Source organism: Protopterus annectens, chromosome 15.part0 (assembly GCF_019279795.1).
Source record: "Protopterus annectens isolate FY-2018-M chromosome 15.part0, PAN1.0, whole genome shotgun sequence".
Classification (NCBI taxonomy): domain Eukaryota; kingdom Metazoa; phylum Chordata; order Ceratodontiformes; family Protopteridae; genus Protopterus; species Protopterus annectens.
This window is the reverse complement of record NC_056749.1, coordinates 492,027,246-492,049,749: the sequence shown is the minus strand read 5'-3', so window position 1 is coordinate 492,049,749 and position 22,504 is coordinate 492,027,246. Positions and strand designations below refer to the sequence as shown.

At 42.7% G+C, this 22,504-nt stretch overlaps 1 protein-coding gene across 2 annotated transcripts in view; it reads right to left on the bottom strand.

The window, feature by feature from the left end:
- STAG2 (stromal antigen 2) overlaps nucleotides 1-22,504 on the bottom strand; it is a 3,222,550-nt gene that overhangs the window by 2,001,836 nt on the left and 1,198,210 nt on the right. For both annotated transcript variants that reach the window (XM_044057319.1, XM_044057321.1), the window contains exon 12: nucleotides 220-327. In XM_044057319.1, coding sequence (XP_043913254.1) covers nucleotides 220-327 — 108 coding nt within the window. The remainder of the gene's footprint in view (nucleotides 1-219; nucleotides 328-22,504) is intronic.

Here is a 22,504-nt window from a genome sequence, read left to right as displayed (position 1 = left end):
TTAAAATCAATTTACTTAAGATGATCAAACAATCTGTACAAATTCTACATGACGCTACACTCACCTACTCAACACTTACTTCTATTTTATTTCAAAACACCCACAATTTAATTTCAAAACTTCTTGACTGGCTTACTCACCTGGATACGCAAAAAAAAATTGATTTGATCAAAATTAATGCAAAAGAAAAGAAAAAAGCTTTACAGCTTAATTTCTTACTTTTTATAAAGGAACTCTCCTGCTGCTACAGCTACTGGCCGATGTGCAGAGTAAACTAAATGGTAGACATTTTCACAGTCCTCTGCGGTCAAAACTTCTTCACTACTCCTGGAAGGGAAAAAAACATGTAAGAACTACAAACTGGACAGAAAATTTTCAGCATATCTTCACTAGTGCCATCTCTGTCGAGTCATTCATGCCACAAGCTGACCTTTTCATGTCAACTTCTCACCTGCCCTCTCATCTTTGATCCTCTTTACAATCTTCTCTTCAATGCTGTTGACTTTTTTTTTTTGAGAAAATTACCACTCTTTCTATATATCAAAATAGAGCACCCTTCCCTTTCTCAGGCTAACCTCCAAATCTTATTACTCTTTTCATTAAATCTTCTTGCTCATCTTCCATTATGGATACACCAATCATATTGACCTCAGCTCTATGCACTTCATTTTTAATGCATTCTTCATGATTTCAATTTAATCATGGCTCTATGATGAAAATGGAAAGAGGCATCATCAGATGCCTTATCATACCAAAATACAACAAGCAAATGTATATAACTAGCAACGCCAAAGCACACACCAGAACTAAAAAATCTTTGCAGTTCTGCAAAAGGGCAAGCCCTTCTACAAGCTCTTTAAATATACCAACTTTAATGTCTTGTAAAGTCAACATCCAAAACAAGAAGTTACGTCTTACCATAACATTCTTTCTATATTGTTAATCTTCATCCATTGACTCCTGGGTACGGTTCCAATCCTCGGAACAGATTCATAAGTTACATAGCTCATTGCCAGCCAAAAAATCTCTCGAGCTAATGGTCTACCCATATGCCCACTCTACATTACCTCAGATAGAGTTTGCAAGCTCTCGGAAAGACTTGTAAACAAGTCAGAAGCCATGTCCAAGGTGTATCCTAACAGGGAAACCAAGAACAAAATATCGTACCACCAGGAGGGAAAGAAGTGGGAAGGTGAGGTGGGATGCAAAAATGGATGAAGATCGACAACACAGATGGAACGTTATGGTAAGACAACTTCTTTATCTGATGATGTCAATCTTCATCCATTCTTGACTCTTGGGACAGAGTCCCCAGCTACCTTAGACCTTGGGTGGCCCTATGGAAGGACATTCCTGAGAACCACAGAGCCAAAGAAGGCTTTCCAGCTGGAGACCATATCCAATTTGTAATGACTAATAAAGGTATGCAGAGTAGCCCATGTTGTGGGTCTGTGTTATAACAACGTTTTACAACTTTGAACACCATATAGGGACACCACATGAGCAAAGTTATAAATCAAAACCAAAATAAAAAATGTAAAAAGAAAAACCTACCTGATCGCTCTGAGCAGGGGGCAAGCCCCCCTGCACCCCCCCCCCGCTACTTAAATATACCAACTCTGAGATTGCACTACGTTGAAGTAAAGGGAAGAATTCCCTATGGCGATCCCCCTTCACACTTGCGAGGTTTTAAATATTCGACCATTTGGTGTCGCCCATACAGTGTTCAAATATTCAAAACTTTGTTCTTATAATACAGACCCCATGTTGCAACAGTGCAAATTTCAGACATGGAAGCTTTAGAATGGAAAACAGCTGAAGTCGCCATAGATCTGGTTGAATGAGTCTTCAATTGCATAAGGTTTAGATTCTTTGTGTAAATAAAGGAAATGCCAATCTCTTAGCCCTCTAGATGGAGTAACCTTAAAAACAGGTTTCAAAAAGTAAAAAGCGTTGGCAGACACAGCACAAGGGTAAAAACCACGATTTAATCCAGATACGAACCACTCCAGAACTCAGCCACAAGTGAGCGCTTTCATCTCCTAACATCGGAGATTTTATCAGACTAGTGGTGAGACTAATACAATACACTTAAATATCATTATGACATCAATTAAAACATAATTAACCTATAAATTAAACTTAATTAGTAAAAAATTGAATTAGTAAAAAAATTGATTAGAGATTTGGACTTAGTTAAAAAGACAAGAATACTAAATGCTAATGTTTAAGCCCCTTTCTTTTTAAGTACATAATAAATTCTTCTCTATTATTTAGTCCGGGGTAAAAACATGCATTTAATCTCACTTGCCAGCAGTATTCAAGCCAACACAACTCTTCTTCAATATTAATGTTAATACTTTGGGATGAATTGCATCTATAACTAAACATTTAAAATTATTTTTACATTTATTATCCATATAATGTTTAGCCATTGCATGTTTTGCATCACCTCTACCTATTGCATATTGATGCTCGTATATCCTTCTATATAATTCTCTAATTGTTCTACCAATATAGAAGCACATGCATTCTAAACATACTAATAAATAAACTACATTTTTGGACTTGCATGTAAATTTGCCCGGAATTTTTACTATAGTTTTTCCTAGTAATATTTCATTACTATCTGTATATAAAAATTGACAATAATTACAATTAAAACAATTAAAGGGGGCTGGGTAAAAAATTTACCAGCGGGAAAAGACCTGCCAAAGGAATTTACTGATAAATGGTTGAATATAAATCTAAGGGCGGGCTTACAATATATGGAGCTATTATATGAAGTTAACACTACCAAATTACAAGAATTAACTGCTAATATAAAAGAAAATCATGAAATCCTGAAAGATAACACTTCCAGAGACAATTTTGGCAGCAAAATGGTGCAGATTCAAGAAAAACTGAATAAGTTGAATGACGAGCTATGTCAAAGAAAAAGTAAAAAGTTTCTTAGAGACAAGAACGAATATGCTAATGGTATGGCTTCAGCGTATGGGCTGAGGCTTGAAACAAGTGTTAATGAAAATGTCCAAAAGGAGTTTGATATGGGAAATAAAGCCACTGGAGAAGAAGTAAGCTTACTAAGGAGGTCAGAAAGACTTGGAAATAAAAATCAAATTATAACAGTGGCGGAGGTCCATGCCAATATGGCAGGGGAAATAATACAACATGCAAATGAACCAGTAGTCAAAGCCAAAACTAAAGATAATGTTAGAAACAAAACCAATGAAGAAATCCATCATAAAGTGAATGAGAATAAGCAGATTATTGAAGTATATCAAAGAGTTGATAATAAAAATAAAACTTGGGCCCAAGTGACAGCAGAAGGTTATAAAGACAGAACTTATTATAATAAACAACAACAGCAAAAAAACTGGGGGGGGGGGCAGAAAAGCTCCGAAGAATTGGAATTATCGTCAAAAACAGTGGAAGACAAATAATGTTAACTTCAAAATTGTCAACTTGTGTGAGAAAAATATCTCCTATGAAGAATGCTGTGTGCTGAGCAAAGGATGGAACTTTGCCCCTGCACAAAGGGCCAATAAACTTACTATGATTAATGAATTAAGAGACTATGTTAGAAAGTTAAATTTCAGACTTCTTTTTGGAAGTCAGAAATCTAATAGCTGTGAGTTTTACAAACCAAGCTGTTATAATCCACCACTGTGTAAAGAACTAGAAATGTTTTTGAATGTATGCGAAATGCAGTTGTTAGAAATGTTAGATAATGATTCTAAATTTAAATATTATAATCTAACTAAAGGAGAAAAAGTGTGTTTTGATGCCTATTTGTTAATTTTCAAAGCAGACAAAGGAGGGGCAATGGTTTTGATGGAAAGACAAGATAATGAAACTAAAATGAAGGAATTATCTGATTCGAGTTAATACAAACCAGTTAATATGAATGAAGTTAGAAAAGGTTTCTCCTCGATAGATTCTTGTATAACAGAGTGGTTTTATGCTGGGAGAATTGATAAGACAAAGTGGAATATCACTAATAATAATCCTAAAATAAGCAGAATCTTCGGCATACCAAAAATCCACAAAAAAATTGACTGCCCTCCATTAAGACCAATAGTTGTTAGTAAGAACAGCAAGACTGAGGGTATGTCTATTTTTGTGGATAGACATTTACAAAAAGTAGTACCGAAGGGTACAACATATATAAAAGACAGCTATGATTGTATAAAGAAATTAAGTGATTTACAAGTCCCCGTTGCAGATATACTAATAACTCTTGATATAAGTTATCTTTATACTATGATTCCCAATAAAGAAGGGATGGAAATGGTTAGAATGGGATTGTTGCAATCTAAAGTATTCTCTACAAATACTGTAAGTTTGCTCATGGAACGGATAGACCTTGTTTTATCATATAATTTTTTAGAATTTTATGATGAATTGTTTGTACAAGTCAATGGGGTGGCTATGGGTGCTGCGCTAGCAACTAGTTATGCCAATTTATTTATGCAAGGATGGGAGATGGCCAATATTTTTGGAAGTATTTTTGCACAGAATATCATAAAAATGTTGAGATTTATTGACAACATCCTCAATTTGGAATGGTTCTGTGGAAGAATTTGAAGCATTTTTAACATATATTAATAATACTTGCTCATATATCAGATTTACTTATACTTATAGTAAGGAAAAAATTAATTTTTTGGATCTTACTATTTATAAAAAGGATGGGAGATTAGTTTCAAAAATTTACAAAAAAGAATGTCAAAATAATATGTATTTACATTACTGCAGTTTACATCCTAAGAAGACAAAGTGGAATATTGTTAAAGGCCAGATTAATAGAATCAGTAATTTAACAAATGATGAAAATATCTTTGCCAAAGAAGCAAATAGCTTTTGTGATAAGATGAGCAATAGAGGATATCCTGAATATATGTTAAATAAAATCATGAACGAAGAAGTTCTCAAAAGAAAGTGCGATGTTAGATGAAGTCCATACAGAATATAATACGGACTTCACGACAACTTTAGCGGTACAAAACAGCATTGATTCTTATGAGATCAAAAATATTGTAAGAAATAATTGGGCCATCTTTAAAGGCAATAAAGATCTCTTACATAAATTAGGAGATGAACCCAGATTCGTGCAGAAGAGAGCTAAGAATTTTAAAGATTTTTTTTCAAACTAAGTTAAACAAATGTAAAATATTACAGGAGAAAAAAGGCATGTTTAAATGTTTTAATTGTAATTTGTCAATTTTTATATACAGATAGTAATGAAATATTACTAGGAAAAACTATAGTAAAAATTCTGGGCAAATTTACATGCAAGTCCAAAAATGTAGTTTATTTATGAGTATGTTTAGAATGCATGTGCTTCTATATTGGTAGAACAGTTAGAGAATTATATAGAAGGATATACGAGCATCAATATGCAATAGGTAGAGGTGATGCAAAAAATGCAATGGCTAAACATTATATGGATAATAAATGTAAAAATAATTTTAAATGTTTAGTTATAGATGCAATTCATCCCAAAGTTATTAACATTAATATTGAAAGAGTTGGGTTGGCTTGAATACTGCTGGCAAGTGAGATTAAATGCATGTTTTTACCCCGGACTAAATAATAGAGAAGAATTTATTATGTACTTAAAAAGAAAGGGGCTTAAACATTAGCATTTGGTATTCTTGTCTTTTTAACTAATTAAGTCCAAATCTCTAATCAATTTTTTACTAAATCAATGTTTTACTAATTAAGTTTAATTTATGGGTTAATTATGTTTTAACTGATGTCATAATGATATTTAAGTGTATTGTATTAGTCTCACCACTACTCTGATGAAATTTCCGATGTTAGGAGATGAAAGCGCTCACTTGTGGCTGAGTTCTGGAGTGGTTCGTATCTGGATAATATCGTGATTTTTACCCTTGTGCTGTGTCTGTCAACGCTTTTTACTTTTGGAGTTTAGCGTTTTTTCTGGCTGCTTTTTGGATTTTTAAAAATAGGTTTGCCCAATGTTGTGCCAGCAAAGGTACAAATAATTGTTCTGATTACCTGAATTATTTAGTTCTATCCAGGTAAAAATGTAACTGCCCCTGCACATCAAAAATGTGTAAGGAGTATTCACCCTTATTAGCATAGTTTGGGAAAAATTCTTACAAGTCTATGATTTGATTAACATTGACCTCTGAGATCACTTTTGGAAGGAAGGATGAGTTTGTCCTGAGTGACGCAGTGTCTTTATGGAGAATTGCATAAGGGGCCTTAGAATATAAAGCCTGTAATTCAGACTCATCTCGCTGAGGTGACAGCAATCAGAAGAGTTTTCCAAGAAACAAACTAAGTCAAAGGTCACTGCAGGTTCAAAGAGAGGTAATGTAAGCGACTGCAAGACAATCAAGTCCCATGGTGGCAAGGGATCTTTGAAAGGGGACTTTAAACAAATTGTGCCCTTAAGAAAAACCTTACAAAGTCTGAGAGATGAAGGGCTGGTCACCAAAACAGTTATGACAATTTGAAAAGTCTACTAAAATACCCTTAATAGAAGAAGCAGAAGCCTTTTTACCAAAAATAGTAACTAAAAACTCTAGAACTTTTTCCACTGGAGCCAAAAAAGGATGTACACCATTATCACACATCCAAATAGAAAATCTCTTCCATTTACTAGGGTAGAGATTACTGGTGGATGGCTTATCGGATGCCAACAAAATGTGCCGTACAGGAGATGGAAGGTCACTGCGCCTAGTGACTAATGGAACTGGAGAAACCAAGCAGTCAGCCTAAGAGTTTGTAGACTGGGATGCATCAGTCCCTGGGGGTGAGAGAGTAGGTCTGGAACTGGGTCCAGAATGCATGGACGATAAAGTAGATGAAGCCATAGGAAGGGAAACCATATTTGTTGAGGCCAGTAAGGTGCAATGAGGATTACTTTGCTTCTCAACCGAGCTGCTATCTTGAGGAATAAGGGAATTGGAGGGAATGGATGAAAGGCATAAAGGAGACCCGGGGGCCAATTGAGAAGAGTGTCCTCTTGGGGACACCCTCTGAGGTGGAATTAGGGCAAAGTAGCTTCTGCACTTGTTAAGGGATGAAGCAGACAGTCTCAAAAATGCTGGCCCCAGTGTAGAAAATAATCTTCGCCACCCTGGGATTTAGAAACCACTTGTGAGGCATGAGAATGCATCTGCTCAGTTTGTCTATCAAATTTGAACTCCCTGGAATGTTTGTTGCTATTAGAAAGTGGTTGAAGTTGTGGCCCGCTGCCACACTCAAAAGGGCTTCAACACAGCAGGTAGGACTTGGATCCCCCATTTGTTGATGTACCAGACTACGGACATGTTGTCTGCTTGAATAGCTATCGTTCCTTGAGCTAAGGCAGAATGAAACGTTTGCAATGCTAAAAGCGCTGACTCAGCACCAGAACATTGATATGCAGGTTGGCCTCAGAGGGGGACCAAGTGCCTTGGACCATCTTCCCAAGATAATGTCCCTCCACCAAAAGTGGGAAGCATTTGTGGTCACTATGGCCTTTGGTTGGGGGGGGGGGGGCACAAAGGGGCAGCCTAGAAGAATCTCCTTGGACTGCATCCACTTTTGCACTGGCTAGCTATAAAAACTAGATGATTCATGGGGTGGGCTACTATTGACCATTGGTTTGCAAGCATCCACTGAAGAAGTTTCATGTGAAACCTTGCCAGTGGGGCTAACGTGATTGCAGTGCATGCAGGATTTGCTGAGCTGGTATCTTGTTTGAACGAAGGGGCTGAACCTGTGATTGTATTTTCTGCAACCTGTGGTGGGGTAGTGATGCCACACAAGATTGAGTGTTGAGACGAGATGCAATGAATTTCATATGCTGAGTAGGGGTTAGCTGAAACTTCACAAGGTTGACTGATGACCAGTTGGGGAGATGGTTTCAGAAGGAAGTTTCTGGTTTATGGAAGATGCCTGGTGGTAGCAGTGACGAGCCAGTCATCTGGGTATGGAAACGCACTGAATCTGTGCAGCCTTAGATGTGCTGTGACTGCTGCCATACATTTGCTGAACACCATGGGGGCTGTGGTGAGACTAAAGGGCAGCACTCTGAATTGGTAGTGACTGGCTCCCAGCCGGAAGCAGAGAAACTGAGCGTTTGTCCATCTTTATGTGGTAACATGTGTCTTGCAAGTCGAAAGAGCACATCCAATCATTTCCCTTAAAGAAAGGCAATATAGATTGAACAGTGACCATCCGGAATTTTCACTGTTGAAAAAATTTGTTCAGAATGCTGAGATCCAAAATTGGTCTCCAGTCCCATCTTCTTTGGCACTAAAAAGAATCTAGAGTAATATCCGGACCCTAAATGGACTGGTGGGATTTCTTGGATGACTCTTTTCTAGCAGCTTTTGGATTTCTAACGCTGCTTGAACTTTGACTGGGTGGAACTTCGGGGAGCTTTGCTGGAGTTTGTGGAGTAAGGGTGAAGGGAATAGTGTAACCTCTGGAAATAATCCTTAGCACCCAGGCATCGGTAGTTGTGTGTCATCAGGCAGTTGGGTGCAAAGAGAATCTTCCCCCTACTGCCTCCAGGGGCAAGCAGTCTGGCCTCCTTTCAGGAGTGTTGGTAGGGTTGACCAAGAAAGAGACTCTGGAACCTTGGTTCTGCGGATCACCCCTGCCTCTGGGAAGGTGTCTTCCATTGCGACTCCCCCCTCTACCCAGAGGGGAGACTGTACCATGTGTGTCCTGGAAAGGCTTCTGGGACTTCTTGAACATCTTGATACTCCTTTGATGCTTCGAGTAGGATCATTGAAGAGTGGAAAAATGTACACCTGCAGCACAGTCTTTCCATCGTCCTCACACCTGGACAGTGTTTCCTTCACTTTGGGCCAAAACAATAAAGATCAAAGAGTGCATTGAAGGAAGACTTGAATGGTTCCACAAACTCACACAGCCGCATCCATATATGTCATCGAATAGCAACGTCTTTACCTGCTGACTTGGTAGCCCCTTCGGCAGCATGCGCAATGAACCTTATGGATGAGTTTGAAATAGACTCCAGGGTGGCTAACTACGAGGCCAATTTTTCTTGAAACCCTTTAGACACTGCTCCCACCAGGGTGTCCGACAGCTCCTTGACCAGATCCCTTCGAAGTCTAGTAAAATTTTCCAAAAAGTTCAAGGACCTGATGGAGAAGGTCGATGACAGACCCGCTTCCCAAATCTGTCCATCGCCCTGGACTCCCGGTTAGGGAGATGAACAGAACCTTCTTCAGCTAATTCTTTCTTAGTGGCAGCTGCTACCACCATGGCATCAACTACTAAGCCCTTTGCCCAATGTGGACGGCCCTCTGGTACAAAAATGATCTTGTCAAGTTCTCCTTGGGATGGGCTTTATACTGTCAGGAGCCTTCCAAGCCCGTTAATCAATTAACTTAATGAGGTAGTCAGTGGCAGTGGGTAGGGTCACCCAGGAGGGAGATGGGAGAGCTCCAAAGGCCTGCAAGTATACAGATTCTTCGGGCTTCCAATCACCCCTCTGTAGGATCTCCAGAATTTCTCCAAAGGAGACGTCTTCCAAGGGAGACCAGGGGAACCCTCCACCTCATCAAAATCAGTGTTCTCTGACAGACTCTTCATGAGAATCAAGGTATTTCCTCTTACACAATCTCATCCAAGGTGGCTCTTCAGTGGGGCCATCTGAAGAGGTGAGCCATTTAGCAGGTAGGTCTTGCACCCCTGGAGCTTGCTGTCCAGAGGTAGAGGTTGGTGAAAGATCCGATAAAGCTGGGGTCAGAAGGTGAAACTCTGGTAACAAAGAAACCACCTGGGAAGAGGCAGACACGAAGCCTCTTTCCATAGCTTGAAAGGCAGGACCGTCAAGAGGAGGAATGGGAGCCTGGAAAAGAAACACTCGGAACTAGGGTCACAACCCACCCAGAGCACCAGCTGAGAAGCTGGAGCAGAAAACACATCTCCTATCGGTGCAGCCCGAAGAGGCAGGGTGAGCTCCATTAAAAAAAAAAAATCAGAGCCAACTAACCTGACAGTGAAGACACAATCCCAAAGGCACGAAGGTGTCAGAACCATACCCAGCATCAAAGTCATTGGAACCTGCGATGTTGGAGATAACTGCTCTAAAGCATGTGAGGTGGTCAGAGGAGGAAAATAAGAAGGGGTCACTGGAGAGAAACCCCCTGCACTAGAAGGGAGAGGGGGTTGAGAAGTTGGGGGAAGACCTCTGGGTGTCAGAATCTGATCCAATAACATAACATCAAGTTCCAAGAGGCTCCTGGTGAAGAGAATGGAAAATGCAGAAGGGGACACGGGACTCTCCAAAAAAACGGCTAGGGAGTTGCCCTGGTATACGAAAATCAATCTTTGGCATCATCTGCAGGGCCATAGGAGATATATGCGTCGATAAGGCAGTAGTAACAATTGGTGCCAATGTCAGAACTGCAGACAATGAAGTGGTAGGAGCCATTATCGTGTGGGTGTCACAGTCAGTGTCAAAGGCACCGGTAAAGTCGCCAGTGCCGAAGTTTCATTCCATTCCACCAGTTTCATAACCTTAGGTCTCGGTTCCTAACAGGAACCTGCCGAAGCATGTGTGTTTTTCTTTACAGTCGGTGCCAAGGGAGAAGTCAGCACCAAGCAGGGAGTTTTGGTGCCAGCGGAGACTGTTTGGCCTTGGACAAGGCTTCTTCGAAAGAGGCTTTAAGAAGCCCTTTAAGGATCTATTTTTACTTTCTACCAGGGCTCTATTACTGAAATCCTGGCAGATTGTACAGTCAACACTTAAATGAGGCCCACCCAAACAATAAACACAGCAAACATGACAGAGTTCAGCATTTTCCTGCCATTCTCTATACATTTCTTAAATCATGAAGGACAACTTTTTGGTTTATCTGCCATCATCCCAAATAAAAAAACAAGGAGAGGCAGAAGACGGGAAAAGATTTCAAACACACTCTCACTAGAAGAAAACTACCAGCAATGGTAGATAGATTACCTAATGGTAAGGGGAGGGGTAAAACCACCAATAATGGTAGTGAGAATTACCAACAATAAAAAGATAAAGATACTAACAGGCAAGACCAAGAAAGGGTTTTTAGAAGTTAAATATGAAAAAAAATGACATTTTAAGGGGAAAAAGTATAATTTTTTTACTTAGCTCTGATAGAGGAATCAGCTGATGCGTCTTAGCTGTACGAGCAGCAAACAAACTCTGGGGGAATGCAAAGAGGGGCATTATGCATAGACCAGTAGCTCAAGAGATTTTTTTGGCTAGCGCAAGCTATGTAACAGCCAAATCGGTTCTGAGGATTGGAACCGTACCCAAGACACAAGAATAAAGACTGACATCATCATACGTTCAGTTATGTAACCAACACACAACAGTAGATGCTACAGCAGTCATTGCTTCAGTTATGTAACTGACATACAACAGATGCTGCAGCAGTCATAACGAAATCAGCTACAAGCTGAGGTCCAGTATCCTGCCAGACCTTCAGAGCACAGTGCTGTTTAAATCTGGTTTAGCAGATATCACATTTACTTCAGATAACTTCACATACTTTATATAAATGTGACAGCTGCCCACTCCATCTTTGTTTCTCCTTTCAGCACTTCTTCAATGTCATCATAGGTAGAAAATGCTGCAGAACTATGCAAAATACCACTATTAGAGAGAGATCCAAAGGCTTCTAGCCCTCCTATGGGGCATGACTGATGAGAAAGTACACAGAGGAAAGACCGAAAACAATGGCCATTTTTTTTTTTGCGCGGGGGGGGGGGGGGGGTGTTGAGTATTCCCCCCATGAGCCATGTTCATAAGAAAATAAGAGAATTGTGGTAGGCAGAGGTTGACTGCAATAGTGACCACACACCGATACCATCTATTATGGTAAGTTGGTTACACAACTGTACCACATTAATTTGTGAATATCTACGTTGCATTCAATACATCATGGAATACCACTTAAGATGATCCAGTTAGGAAAGATGGATGCACAACTGGATAGAAAAGTGCAGCATGCCCTTCATTATGGCAAACACAAATACAGGTTTATTCCTAAAGATAACAACCAACCCATAGTGTTTCAAAAGGTGTGCCACAAGGACCACATGGCAGCCTCTGAATCATTTGTACTACTTTTAAATAGGCCAGAACCGAAGCTATGGTGCTGGTAGAAGGGCATCTGACCTTTCCTTGTAGAAGCCTGTCAGAAGCCTTATGACATAAATGGGATATCCATTCAGACAGAAGAAAAAATACACATCCACTACGCAAAGGCATTTTCTTTTTTTAATCAGCAAAAGCTACAAGAAACTGGCCTGTTTTTCTTGAGTCTTTAGTTCTATTCAAGTAAGCTTGGTTGCCTAAGAACATCTAATGTATGCACAACTCTATGCTCTTTTTTCTTCAGACTCCGAGAAAGACTAGTAGACAGTACAGTTTGGGTCCAGGATCACTTCAGTAATCACCTTTGGCAAGAAGGGTTGTCAAATATCAAAAAAGACACTGCACATGAAGTCCTGGACCTTTGAAACTCTTCTGGCTAATGTGACTACCACTAAAAAAGATGTTTTTTGTCAAGTCAAATATTTTAAGGTTGCAGTTGCCATTGGTCCAAACAGTGCGAAGTTTAGCTCTATGTAGCGTAAAGTTAAGACTGCAAGCTAAAACCAGGGTTACTCTGGTTGGGTTCTACTGCAAGATGCCCTTCATAAACTACATGACTGGTTGTGCAAAAATTTAAGGTGGCAAGAATAAAACTGGTCTAGCCATAATCACTCCCTGATGAGGTTAGGATCCATACAGTTCCCCTGCTACCCTCTGTCATCATTTTGCCATTTCCTCTTTTAGACAGTCCACCTTTAGCCTGCTTGCCCTTATCCCACTTTTGGTAGAAGGGCCCTTGCTTAATAGTGTAGTACCTATTAATATTAAAACATTTACATTTTGGGAGAAGATTGTGGAATGCATCTCACCAACTCCAACATCCACCTGTCCTATAGTTTTCTACACACACAAGAATGAAGTCCCAAACAGCAGTTCATTCTGAAGAGGTGCACTAAGGAACTGCATCTTCACATCCTTAATCAGGATCTTAAGCCAAGAATGTCACCTGATCGCTAAACCCATTGTAGTAACCCTGGATGATGCCTCTACAGTACCACTTCATTTCAGAGCATGCTTTCCCAGCTGCGATGAGGTTTGAGCTTATCAAAGAAGAGAAGCCTTTTGGGCTTACACCTGTACTCTCCCAAAACAGTGTGTGTTTACCATAATGATATATCCTTTAATTTATGCCCATTTGATATTACATATGGGTCCTCAGAGCCACTTGCCAGATCCTATTGAGCAAAACAAGTATTTGAAGTAAACCAGAACAAACTGTGGAACTGTAAAACCTTACACCAACAACAGACCACAACTCCAAATCAGGTGCAAAGTTTATTGGTTTAGCGCTTTCTTCTCATAATGGAGACTTCCTCAGAACAAACACACAAAGTTAACCCAGCCCCTGACTACCCGTTAATCAAGTACGTAACTGCATAATAAATCACATGACAATATTAAAGCAATAAATACACAAAATATACAAATTCAAAGTGTAAACATTAAAAGATTTATATAAAATATATAAAAAATATTGAAAACATTAAAAATAATGACTTGTTAGGCCACAAACCATTTGGACATTAAAAAACTAAAGGACTTAACCGGTAAGATGTTTTAATTTTAAAATACAAGCTATATCAATGCCCTCATTAATACCTGGATACTGTGTAGTATCTAATCTAAGTTGCCATTTTAATTCTAAGATATCCAGGTGCATGTCAGTAATTTTGCCCTGTGGGTCTCTGGCAACAATCTACTACCAGTAACTTAAAACAATGGTTGCTATGTTCCTTACTATGTCTGAACAGGGCATTAGTAATTTTACCTTTTCTAATGTCATACATATGTTCATTAATTAGAAGTTATGTACTCACCATAACGTTCCATCTGAGTAGGTGTATTCATTTGTCTGCAACCTGTGGGTTATGGATCCGATATCGGATCCGAACCGGCATGGTTTACCAGCTATGGATCCAAGCTCTCAGCTCCTCCCCTCACCCATAATGCCCTGCTCTCCCTACATGACCTCAGATCGAGTTTGCCAACAGCATAAACACCCTGAAAAGGGTAACACAACATATGCAGGAAACTGAAAGGCCAGGGGGATAGGAGGGCGGATGGCTGCAGACAAATGAATACACCTACTCAGATGGAACGTTATGGTGAGTACATAACTTCTAAATCTGAAGTAGGAGATTCATTTGTCTGCAACCTGTGGGACAGAGTCCCCAGCTACCTGAATCTTGGGCGGCCATCATGGAAGGATATTCCGGAGAACCGCAGAGCCAAAGGATGCTCTACCCCTAGATGTAAGATCCAACTTGTAGTGGGAAATAAAGGTATGAGATGAAGCCCATGTGGCTGCTGCACAAATATCATCTAGAGGAATCCTAGCCCTAAAGGCTGCCGATGTAGAGACTGACCGGGTTGAATGGGCATGAACACCCTCCGGTGCGGGCCTTCCTGAAGCTTGATAAGCTAGTAAGATACATTGTGAAATCCAGCGAGATGAGACTTTGGAAATTGGCTTGCCCAAATTAAATTTAGCAAAGGAAATGAACAACTGGTCGGATTGTCTATGACCAGCAGTCCTGTTTAGATAAAATCTAAGTTGCCTGTGAACGTCTAAGGAATGAAGCTTGTATTCACCCTTGTTTTGATATTTCGGGAAGAAAACAGGTAGGTTAATGGATTGATTAATGTTTGCTTCAGAAGCTACCTTAGGAAGAAAGGACGGGTTGGTCCTGAGGTAAACACGGTCCGGATGAAAGACCAAGTAAGGAGGTTTAGCTGATAATGCTTGAAGCTCTGAGACTCTCTTGGCCGAAGTAATGGCTACTAAGAATGCGGTCTTGAAAGATAAGAATTTCAGATCTACCGTAGCCGCCGGTTCGAAGGGGGGGCGGTCAAGGCCTGAAGAACCAAGGAAAGGTCCCAAGGAGGAACCGCCTGCTTTATAGGGGGCCTGAGAAGAAAAGTACCTTTAAGGAAAATCTTACACAATTTGGCAGACATCAGTGGACCGGAGTCATGACCAATGTGATGAGAAATTGCCGCAAGTTGTACTTTGACCGTGGAACTGCTGGCACCATCATTAAACAGAGTGGTTAAGAAGTCAAGCACCAAAGGGAGAGGAACTGTGAAGGGGTTTAGGCCTTGCCGCTCCGCCCACAAGGAGAACCGCTTCCACTTGCTACGGTAGACTTTCCTAGTGGATGGCTTATGAGCTGCCACCAGGATGGCCTTAACAGGGGACGAAATACCGGGAGTCCTGATCAGGAGTGGAACTGGAGCAGCCAAGCGGTCAGCTTGAGGTTGTCCAGGTTCGGAGGAGATAAGTGGGATGGAGGAGAAATTAGATCCGGAATGGGATGTAGAATCCAAGGAGGATTCACTGAGTGAGACCTTAGGAAGGGGAACCAGATCTGTCGAGGCCAAAACGGGGCAATGAGGATCATTCTGCACCCCAACCGAGAGGCTTTCTGAAGAACTTGGAGCATCAGAGGCAAGGGGGGATAAGCATAAAGACCACCGGGTGGCCAAGCATGCACCAGAGCGTCTCTTGGGGAACCTCCGGGAGGAGGTATCAGGGCGAAAAAACTGTCGCATTTGGTGTTTGAGGGAGACGCAAAAAGATCGCAACAAGGAGTTCCCCACTGTGCGAAGATGCGTTCCGCTACCTGAATATTGAGAGACCACTCGTAGGGGGTGAGAATGGTGAGACTGAGTGTCCGCCAGGATGTTGGACCGACCCGGAATATGCGTTGCTATGAGAAAGCGGTTGGTGGAGATTGCCCATTCCCACACTCTCATGGCTTCTCGACAAAGGGGGTAAGACCTGGTTCCTCCCTGTTTGTTGATATACCAGACAACAGACATGTTGTCCGATTGAATCGCAATTGTTCCCAAGGGAAGAAAGTCCTGAAGTGCTAGCAACGCTAAGAGCACTGCTCTCATCTCTAGAACATTGATATGCAGCGAGGTCTCTGAATCGTCCCACGTGCCTCGGACTGTCCGGCCTGCAAAATGCCCCCCCACCCGAGGTGGGAGGCATCCGTGGTCACCGTGGCGAGAGGGGGAGAGGCACAAAAGGGGCGGCCTCCGTGGAGATCTGGAGAGTGTAGCCACCACAGGAGGGACCGCCTGCACGCTTTGCTGATCGCAATGGGATGATGCATAGGAAGAGCAAGATACGACCACTGAACCATGAGTGTCCATCGAAGGATACGCATATTGAACCTGGCGAGAGGAAGAAGCGCAATCGCTGCCGCCATGGACCCTAGGGCCCTCAAGACCAACTCCGCCGGAACTGAGCTTGAGTGGAGAATGGCCCGCACCTGGAGCTGTAGGCTTTGCACTCTGTCCGCTGTGAGGAAGGCTCTCAATCTCCTCGTGTCTAACCTGGCACCTATAAAATCTATGAGCTGCGTGGGTGCTAGGTTGGATTTTTTTGTATTTATCGTGATGCCCAGGCGTGGAGCAAGATGGAGAAAGGAGTCTCGCGCCAAGAGAAGTAGATGCCTTGTTGGGGCGGTGAGAAGCCAGTCGTCCAGGTAAGGAAAGACCTGCACCCCCTGAAGCCTCAGGTGGGCCGCTACCACTGCTAATACTTTGGTGAACACCCTGGGGGCTGTGGTGAGACCAAAGGGAAGGACCCGGAATTGGTAGTGACTGGCTCCCAGCCAGAAGCGGAGAAACCTCCTGGAGCGCCTGTCCATGAGTATGTGGTAGTACGCATCCTTGAGGTCTATGGAGCACATCCAGTGATTTTCTCCCAGAAGGGGGAGAATAGACTGCAATGTAACCATTCGGAATTTCTCCTTGGGAACTGCCAGGTTCAAAAGAGAAAGGTCTAAAATTGGTCTTAGATCCCCCGTCTTTTTTGGCACTAAAAAGAACCTGGAGTAGAACCCTAATCCGATCTGGTCTGGGGGGACGGGCTGGATGGCTCTTTTCTTTAGCAGATGGCCAATTTCTGCCAAAGCGGCCTCCCACTGACCGGGTGGAATGTCGGGGAGGGACTGCAATTTTGGCAAGTGAATAAAGGGGATACGGTATCCTCTGGATATGATCTGGAGAACCCAGCGGTCTGATGTTATGGACTCCCATGCCGCTAGGTGCTCCGAAAAACGTCCCCCGACTGCCTCCAGAGTGGAGCAGTCGGGCAACCCCTCAGGGCTGCTGCGCGGGCCATTCAGAGAAGGGTTCTCTGGACCCGAAGTTCCTGGGAGCCCCTCTGCCCCTAGGGCGGCGTCCTCCCTGTCCTCCTCTGCCACGGAAGGACTGGTTGTCCGGAGCAGGCTTGGATTGCTGCGACTTCCGGAACCACATCTTCTTCTGACCCTTTTGGTTCCTAGAATAGGGCCTCTGGGGTGCAGAGAAGTGGATCCCGACGGCAGACAGCGTCTTCCCGTCCTTTTCGCTCTGGGTCAAGGTGTCGCGAACAGTTTTGCCAAAGAGGGCAGAACCATCGAAAGGGGCGTTCGCAAATGACGCCTTGAAGGGCTCCGAGAAACCGCAATGACGGAGCCAGGCCTGACGTCTAGTAACTAGGCCTGCCCCTGCAGCTCTAGCAGCACCTTCCGTAGCATGGGATAGTAGCCGCATAGAGGTATTAGTGACGGACCTGAGAGTGGCCATACGGGTGGAGTGCAGCACTTCGTCCTCCTCCGACATGGACTCTGGGGGGATGCAGCGTATTCTTTTATAAGATCGCACTGCATCCTAATCACATGTGCCAGGTAGTTCAGTGCCCTCACCGAGAAGGTCGCTGAACTAAACATCCGCTTCCCTAAGCAGTCCATCATCCGAGACTCCTTGCTCGGGGGATGGACTGAGGGACTCTCCTGAGCAAGTTCCCTCTTGGTGGCCGCCGTCAACATGGCATCTACCGGAGGCCCCTTACTCCAATGGGCACGGTCAGCCAGGGGACTGAGGATACGGTCGGGCCTTTTTGGGATTGGCTCCATGGTGTCCGGTTCCTTCCACGCCCTGGTGGTAATGAGGTCCACCAGGGGGTCGGCAGGAGGGGACACCCAAGAGGTAGACGGGCCCGCTTCAAATGCCTCCAAGAACACGGACTCGTCCGAGGAAGACTTGGGGGCAGACCACCCCCCCCTTATGCGGAGCATTTCCATGATGTCTCCAAATGAGACATCCTCGGGGGGTGATCTTGGGGAGCCTTCCCCTTCCTCCAAGTCCGTGTCTTCTGTGAGAGACTCGGGGGAGTCAATGTGCCTCCTTTTGCACGTATGTTTGCGGGGAACATCCTCCGGGGCTGTCAGAGGACTCCTCGCAAACAGTAACCTGTTCCAGGGGAACAGCTTGGGGCAAAGGAGCGGGCTGTCCCAAGGGCCGGATGGTGGAAGCCTGACCCAGTGCAGATGGAGCACGGGACGGAGCCGAAGCAAGTGCCGGGGGTCCGGAGACCCTCAACAGGGCCCTCTCCACTACATCAAAAGCCGAAGGGGAGCCGACCTCGACCAAAGGATCCGACAATCGGCTCCCCCTCGGATCCGAGGAGTGGATCGGAGCCGGCGCCGAAGCGCTCGGATCCGAAGGGACAGTGCGCTCCGACAGGCGGCGCCCAAGGGGCACTGATCCCCTGGATCCGGCTCGGATCCAGGCTCCGAGAGGTCGGATCCGGCACTCGAGGATCCGGTACCAAGTACTATCGGCGCCGACCCACCCCGGCTCCAGGCTGCTCGGCTCCAACGGCTCCGAGCCCGGGTAGCGGGTCGGAGAAGGAGCAATTGGCTTAAAGAAAGGGGTCGAGCTCCCCCCCAGAGGGGGGGGGAGGCAAGAGCACTCCCATCTGCATCTGGGCCTGGATGAACCTTCTCATCATCCGGTCCAGATCAGCGTCTGACAGGCTATACGTCGATCTCGACGAGGCTACCGAGGTAGGCCTAGAGTGCCTCCTGGATAGCCTCGACAGAGATCGGGTCTCCTCCTCCTCAGGTCCCGGTGAGAAACACACAGGTGACCGGAGCCGAGGAGGGGGAGAACCGGCAGACAAGGAGGCCGGAGGAGAAGCCTGCTTGGCTGGCGGGGCCGAAATAGAGGCCTCGGCCTGCCGCTTATGGTGCTTCTCCCTCCGGTCCTTCTTTCTTGCTTCCCTCTCCTCCGAACCACTACAGGGAGGTCGAGTCCCAGGAGGAGGAGGAGGGGGAGCCGTAGAGGAGACAACCGTAGAATCTGTTACCCCCGAAGGAGCGGAGGCCGGAGCCGAGTCCGGTGGCAAAAGACCCGCCAAGACAAGCTTGGACCTCCGCTCCTTCAATGCCCTGGGGTTGAACCCTGCACAAATGGAACATCCAGAAGTGAGGTGTTCAACCCCAAGGCATCTAACGCACCGAGTGTGGCCATCAGCCGGGGAAAGCTTATGGTCACACTTGGAGCACTTAGAGAACACAGCTTTGGGTTGTTCAGACATCCCAAATTACCAAAAAAAAGTTACTTAAACTAAGTTGGTAAAAGTAAAGTAACTAAAGCACACAACAGGCCCAAACACACAGTACGCTACCAGCGAGGGGAGGGAAGGTAAAAATTAAATTTAAAACACTAAAAGTATAATACAGTAATAGGGAAACCTAAACTGCCACACAACTTTCGCACAAAAATACAATTTTTAAACCTCTAAATACTTGAAAAAGAGCACTTGGCTGAAGAGCTTAGAAACACAAATCTGGTCACCAGCGCGGCAAACAAGATCTGAGGTCATGTAGGGAGAGCAGGGCATTATGGGTGAGGGGAGGAGCTGAGAGCTTGGATCCATAGCTGGTAAACCATGCCGGTTCGGATCCGATATCGGATCCATAACCCACAGGTTGCAGACAAATGAATCTCCTACTTCAGATCTTGAGTTTTTAAAGATCTGGAAGTCTTTCCAATATAAAAAATAAACGGGGCAAGATTGGCACTTTGTCAAATATACAAGATTTACACTATTACAATTAAAGAGTCCTTTAATAACAATGCTTTTACCATTTAACTTAAATTTGTCCCTAGTTTCTAGTATGTGGGTGCAAATGTTGCATCTACCACATTTAAAGTTCTCAATAGGTCTATTGGAATAATTACCAAATGTGTCTTTACCCAACTCAAAAAGATTTTTAAAAGATCTGCCTTTTCTATAAACAATTTTTGGGGGTACACTACCCACTTTAGACTTTACATTGTTGTCAAAGCTCAAAATATCCCAATTGCTAATGATAATGTCAACTACTTTTTCTGCATCCAAATTAAAGGTCGTAATAAAACTCAGTCCAAACCTTGTTCTAATTACCTTATTCACATTAAACACTTGTTCCAACCTAGTTCTAGTGGTCCCACTCAGAATTGGCCTATACAAACCCTTACTACGTTTTTCTACAACTTCCTTCTTAATTGGTTCAAAAAATGTATCAGGATATCCCCTCTTAGCAAACATACTAATGATAAAATTCACCTCATCTAAAAAGTGACAGTCCAAACTGACCATTCTAGCCGCCCTGACCAGTTGGCCTTTTACAATGGACTACTTCTGATACAAGGGATGCCAGCTACCGTATTCCAAATAGCAATTTGAAAAGGTTGGTTTTCTATATATATTGCAACACAGTTTTTCTTCCTCTCCATTCCAAGACAAATTTACATCTATATATGAAATATTCTCTTTGTTATAATGGTAAGTGAATCGCAGGAAAACCACTGTCTTATTAATATAGGTGAGAAAAACCTTAAGTTGTTCTTCAGTGTCCTTCCACACGAAAAACAAATCTAAATATCTGTTGTAATGCAAGATGTTGGAGAAATACCCACTATTCATTAAAGGGACAGTTGAAAATGCTGTACCGGAGCCAATTGGGTTTAATGAAACCAAGTTTAGCTCACCACATGGAAATTTGGATTCTGAAACAAGGTTTCCTGGAGGTTTGGAAGGTGGTAGTTCTGAATTTATTAACTCGGCAGGTGGCGTTTCCAATCAAATAGGGTACTCAATGTATTGGGCCGGCCATTGTTTGACTGATAGAGACAGTGGGGTGGAAGGCCCTACAGACATTGACCCTATGGATGCTGTCACCCTGAAGGAAAGGAACTCTGGGCAATTTTGACTAGTTTAGAGGATTCCAACAATGACCAAAATGTGTTTTTTAGTGATTTTTGCACTATAGTTAATAATAGTGCTAATAACTTTAAAATCTACAATTATTCCTCCAAAGTTGTGGGAACTGAACACGCTGACCTTTTAGCAAAAGGTTTCACGTTTATTATCTCTTCAAGAAGGGGTAACAGTTGACATTTTAATTGGCCTAAAATGTTTAACGCGTAGGTTAAACCTTAAAGTGTGGTTTAATGATAGCAATTTTAAAGAAGATGGGCAGGCTAGGACAACTAGACCAAGTGCCTTTAATCCACCAATGAATAATGCTATATGCCTTTATGAAAAGGTTTGTGATAAAGGCATTAGACAGTATTTCAAATGTTTTCAGTGTGTAAATAATGGTAATTTAACAGCTAATGAACGTGACATACTAGGAGAATTTAACAATGACAAAACTATAAGGATTATGAAACCAGACAAGGGAAGTGGGGTGGTTCTAATAAATAGAAGTGCATATTTAGATGAAATTAATTCTTCACTTATGGATGGGACCTATGAAGAAAGTTCCCACAATGAAATCCAAACAGATTATAAAAAGATTGATTTGGCACTAGATGATATGGTATTTCAAGGCCAAATTAGTCTGGAAGAATATGAATTCATGAAAAATGACCACCCCATAATACCCAATAATTTTGGAATACCGAAAATACATAAAAGTTTGTCAAATTTGAAGTTTCGACCTATTGTTGATGGACATAGATCAAAGACTTGTTTTATTAGCAAGTCTTTGGATCATTATTTACAAAAGGGCTTGAAAAAGTTTGACATTTCTAGAAATTCTTGGCAATTTTTGGAAAAATTAGAGCACATTAGTATATCTCCTGGAATGGTTATGGTCACTGTAGACGTAGTTAACCTGTTTGGGTACCCCACATTGAGGGTGTTCAATGGCTAGAAAGACAGTAGGTAAAAACCCAAATGTATGATCAGGATTTTATTAACAAAGTCAATGTGCTTATGGACATGGTGTTAAACAATAACTACATACATTTCTAAGGTCAATATTTTAAACAGTTGACTGGTGTTGCAATGGGGACCACTTGTGCCCCCATTTTTGCTAACTTTATTATGTCCTACTGGGAGCAAGAATTTATAATGAATAGTGGGTATTGGTCCAACATCTTGCATTCTACCAGATATTTAGATGATTTTTCATGTGAAAGCACACTGAAGAACAACTTAAGGCTTTTCTCACCTATATTAATAACACAGGGGATTTCCTGCGATTCACTTACCATTATAACAAAGAGAATATTTCATACCTAGATGTAAATTTGTCT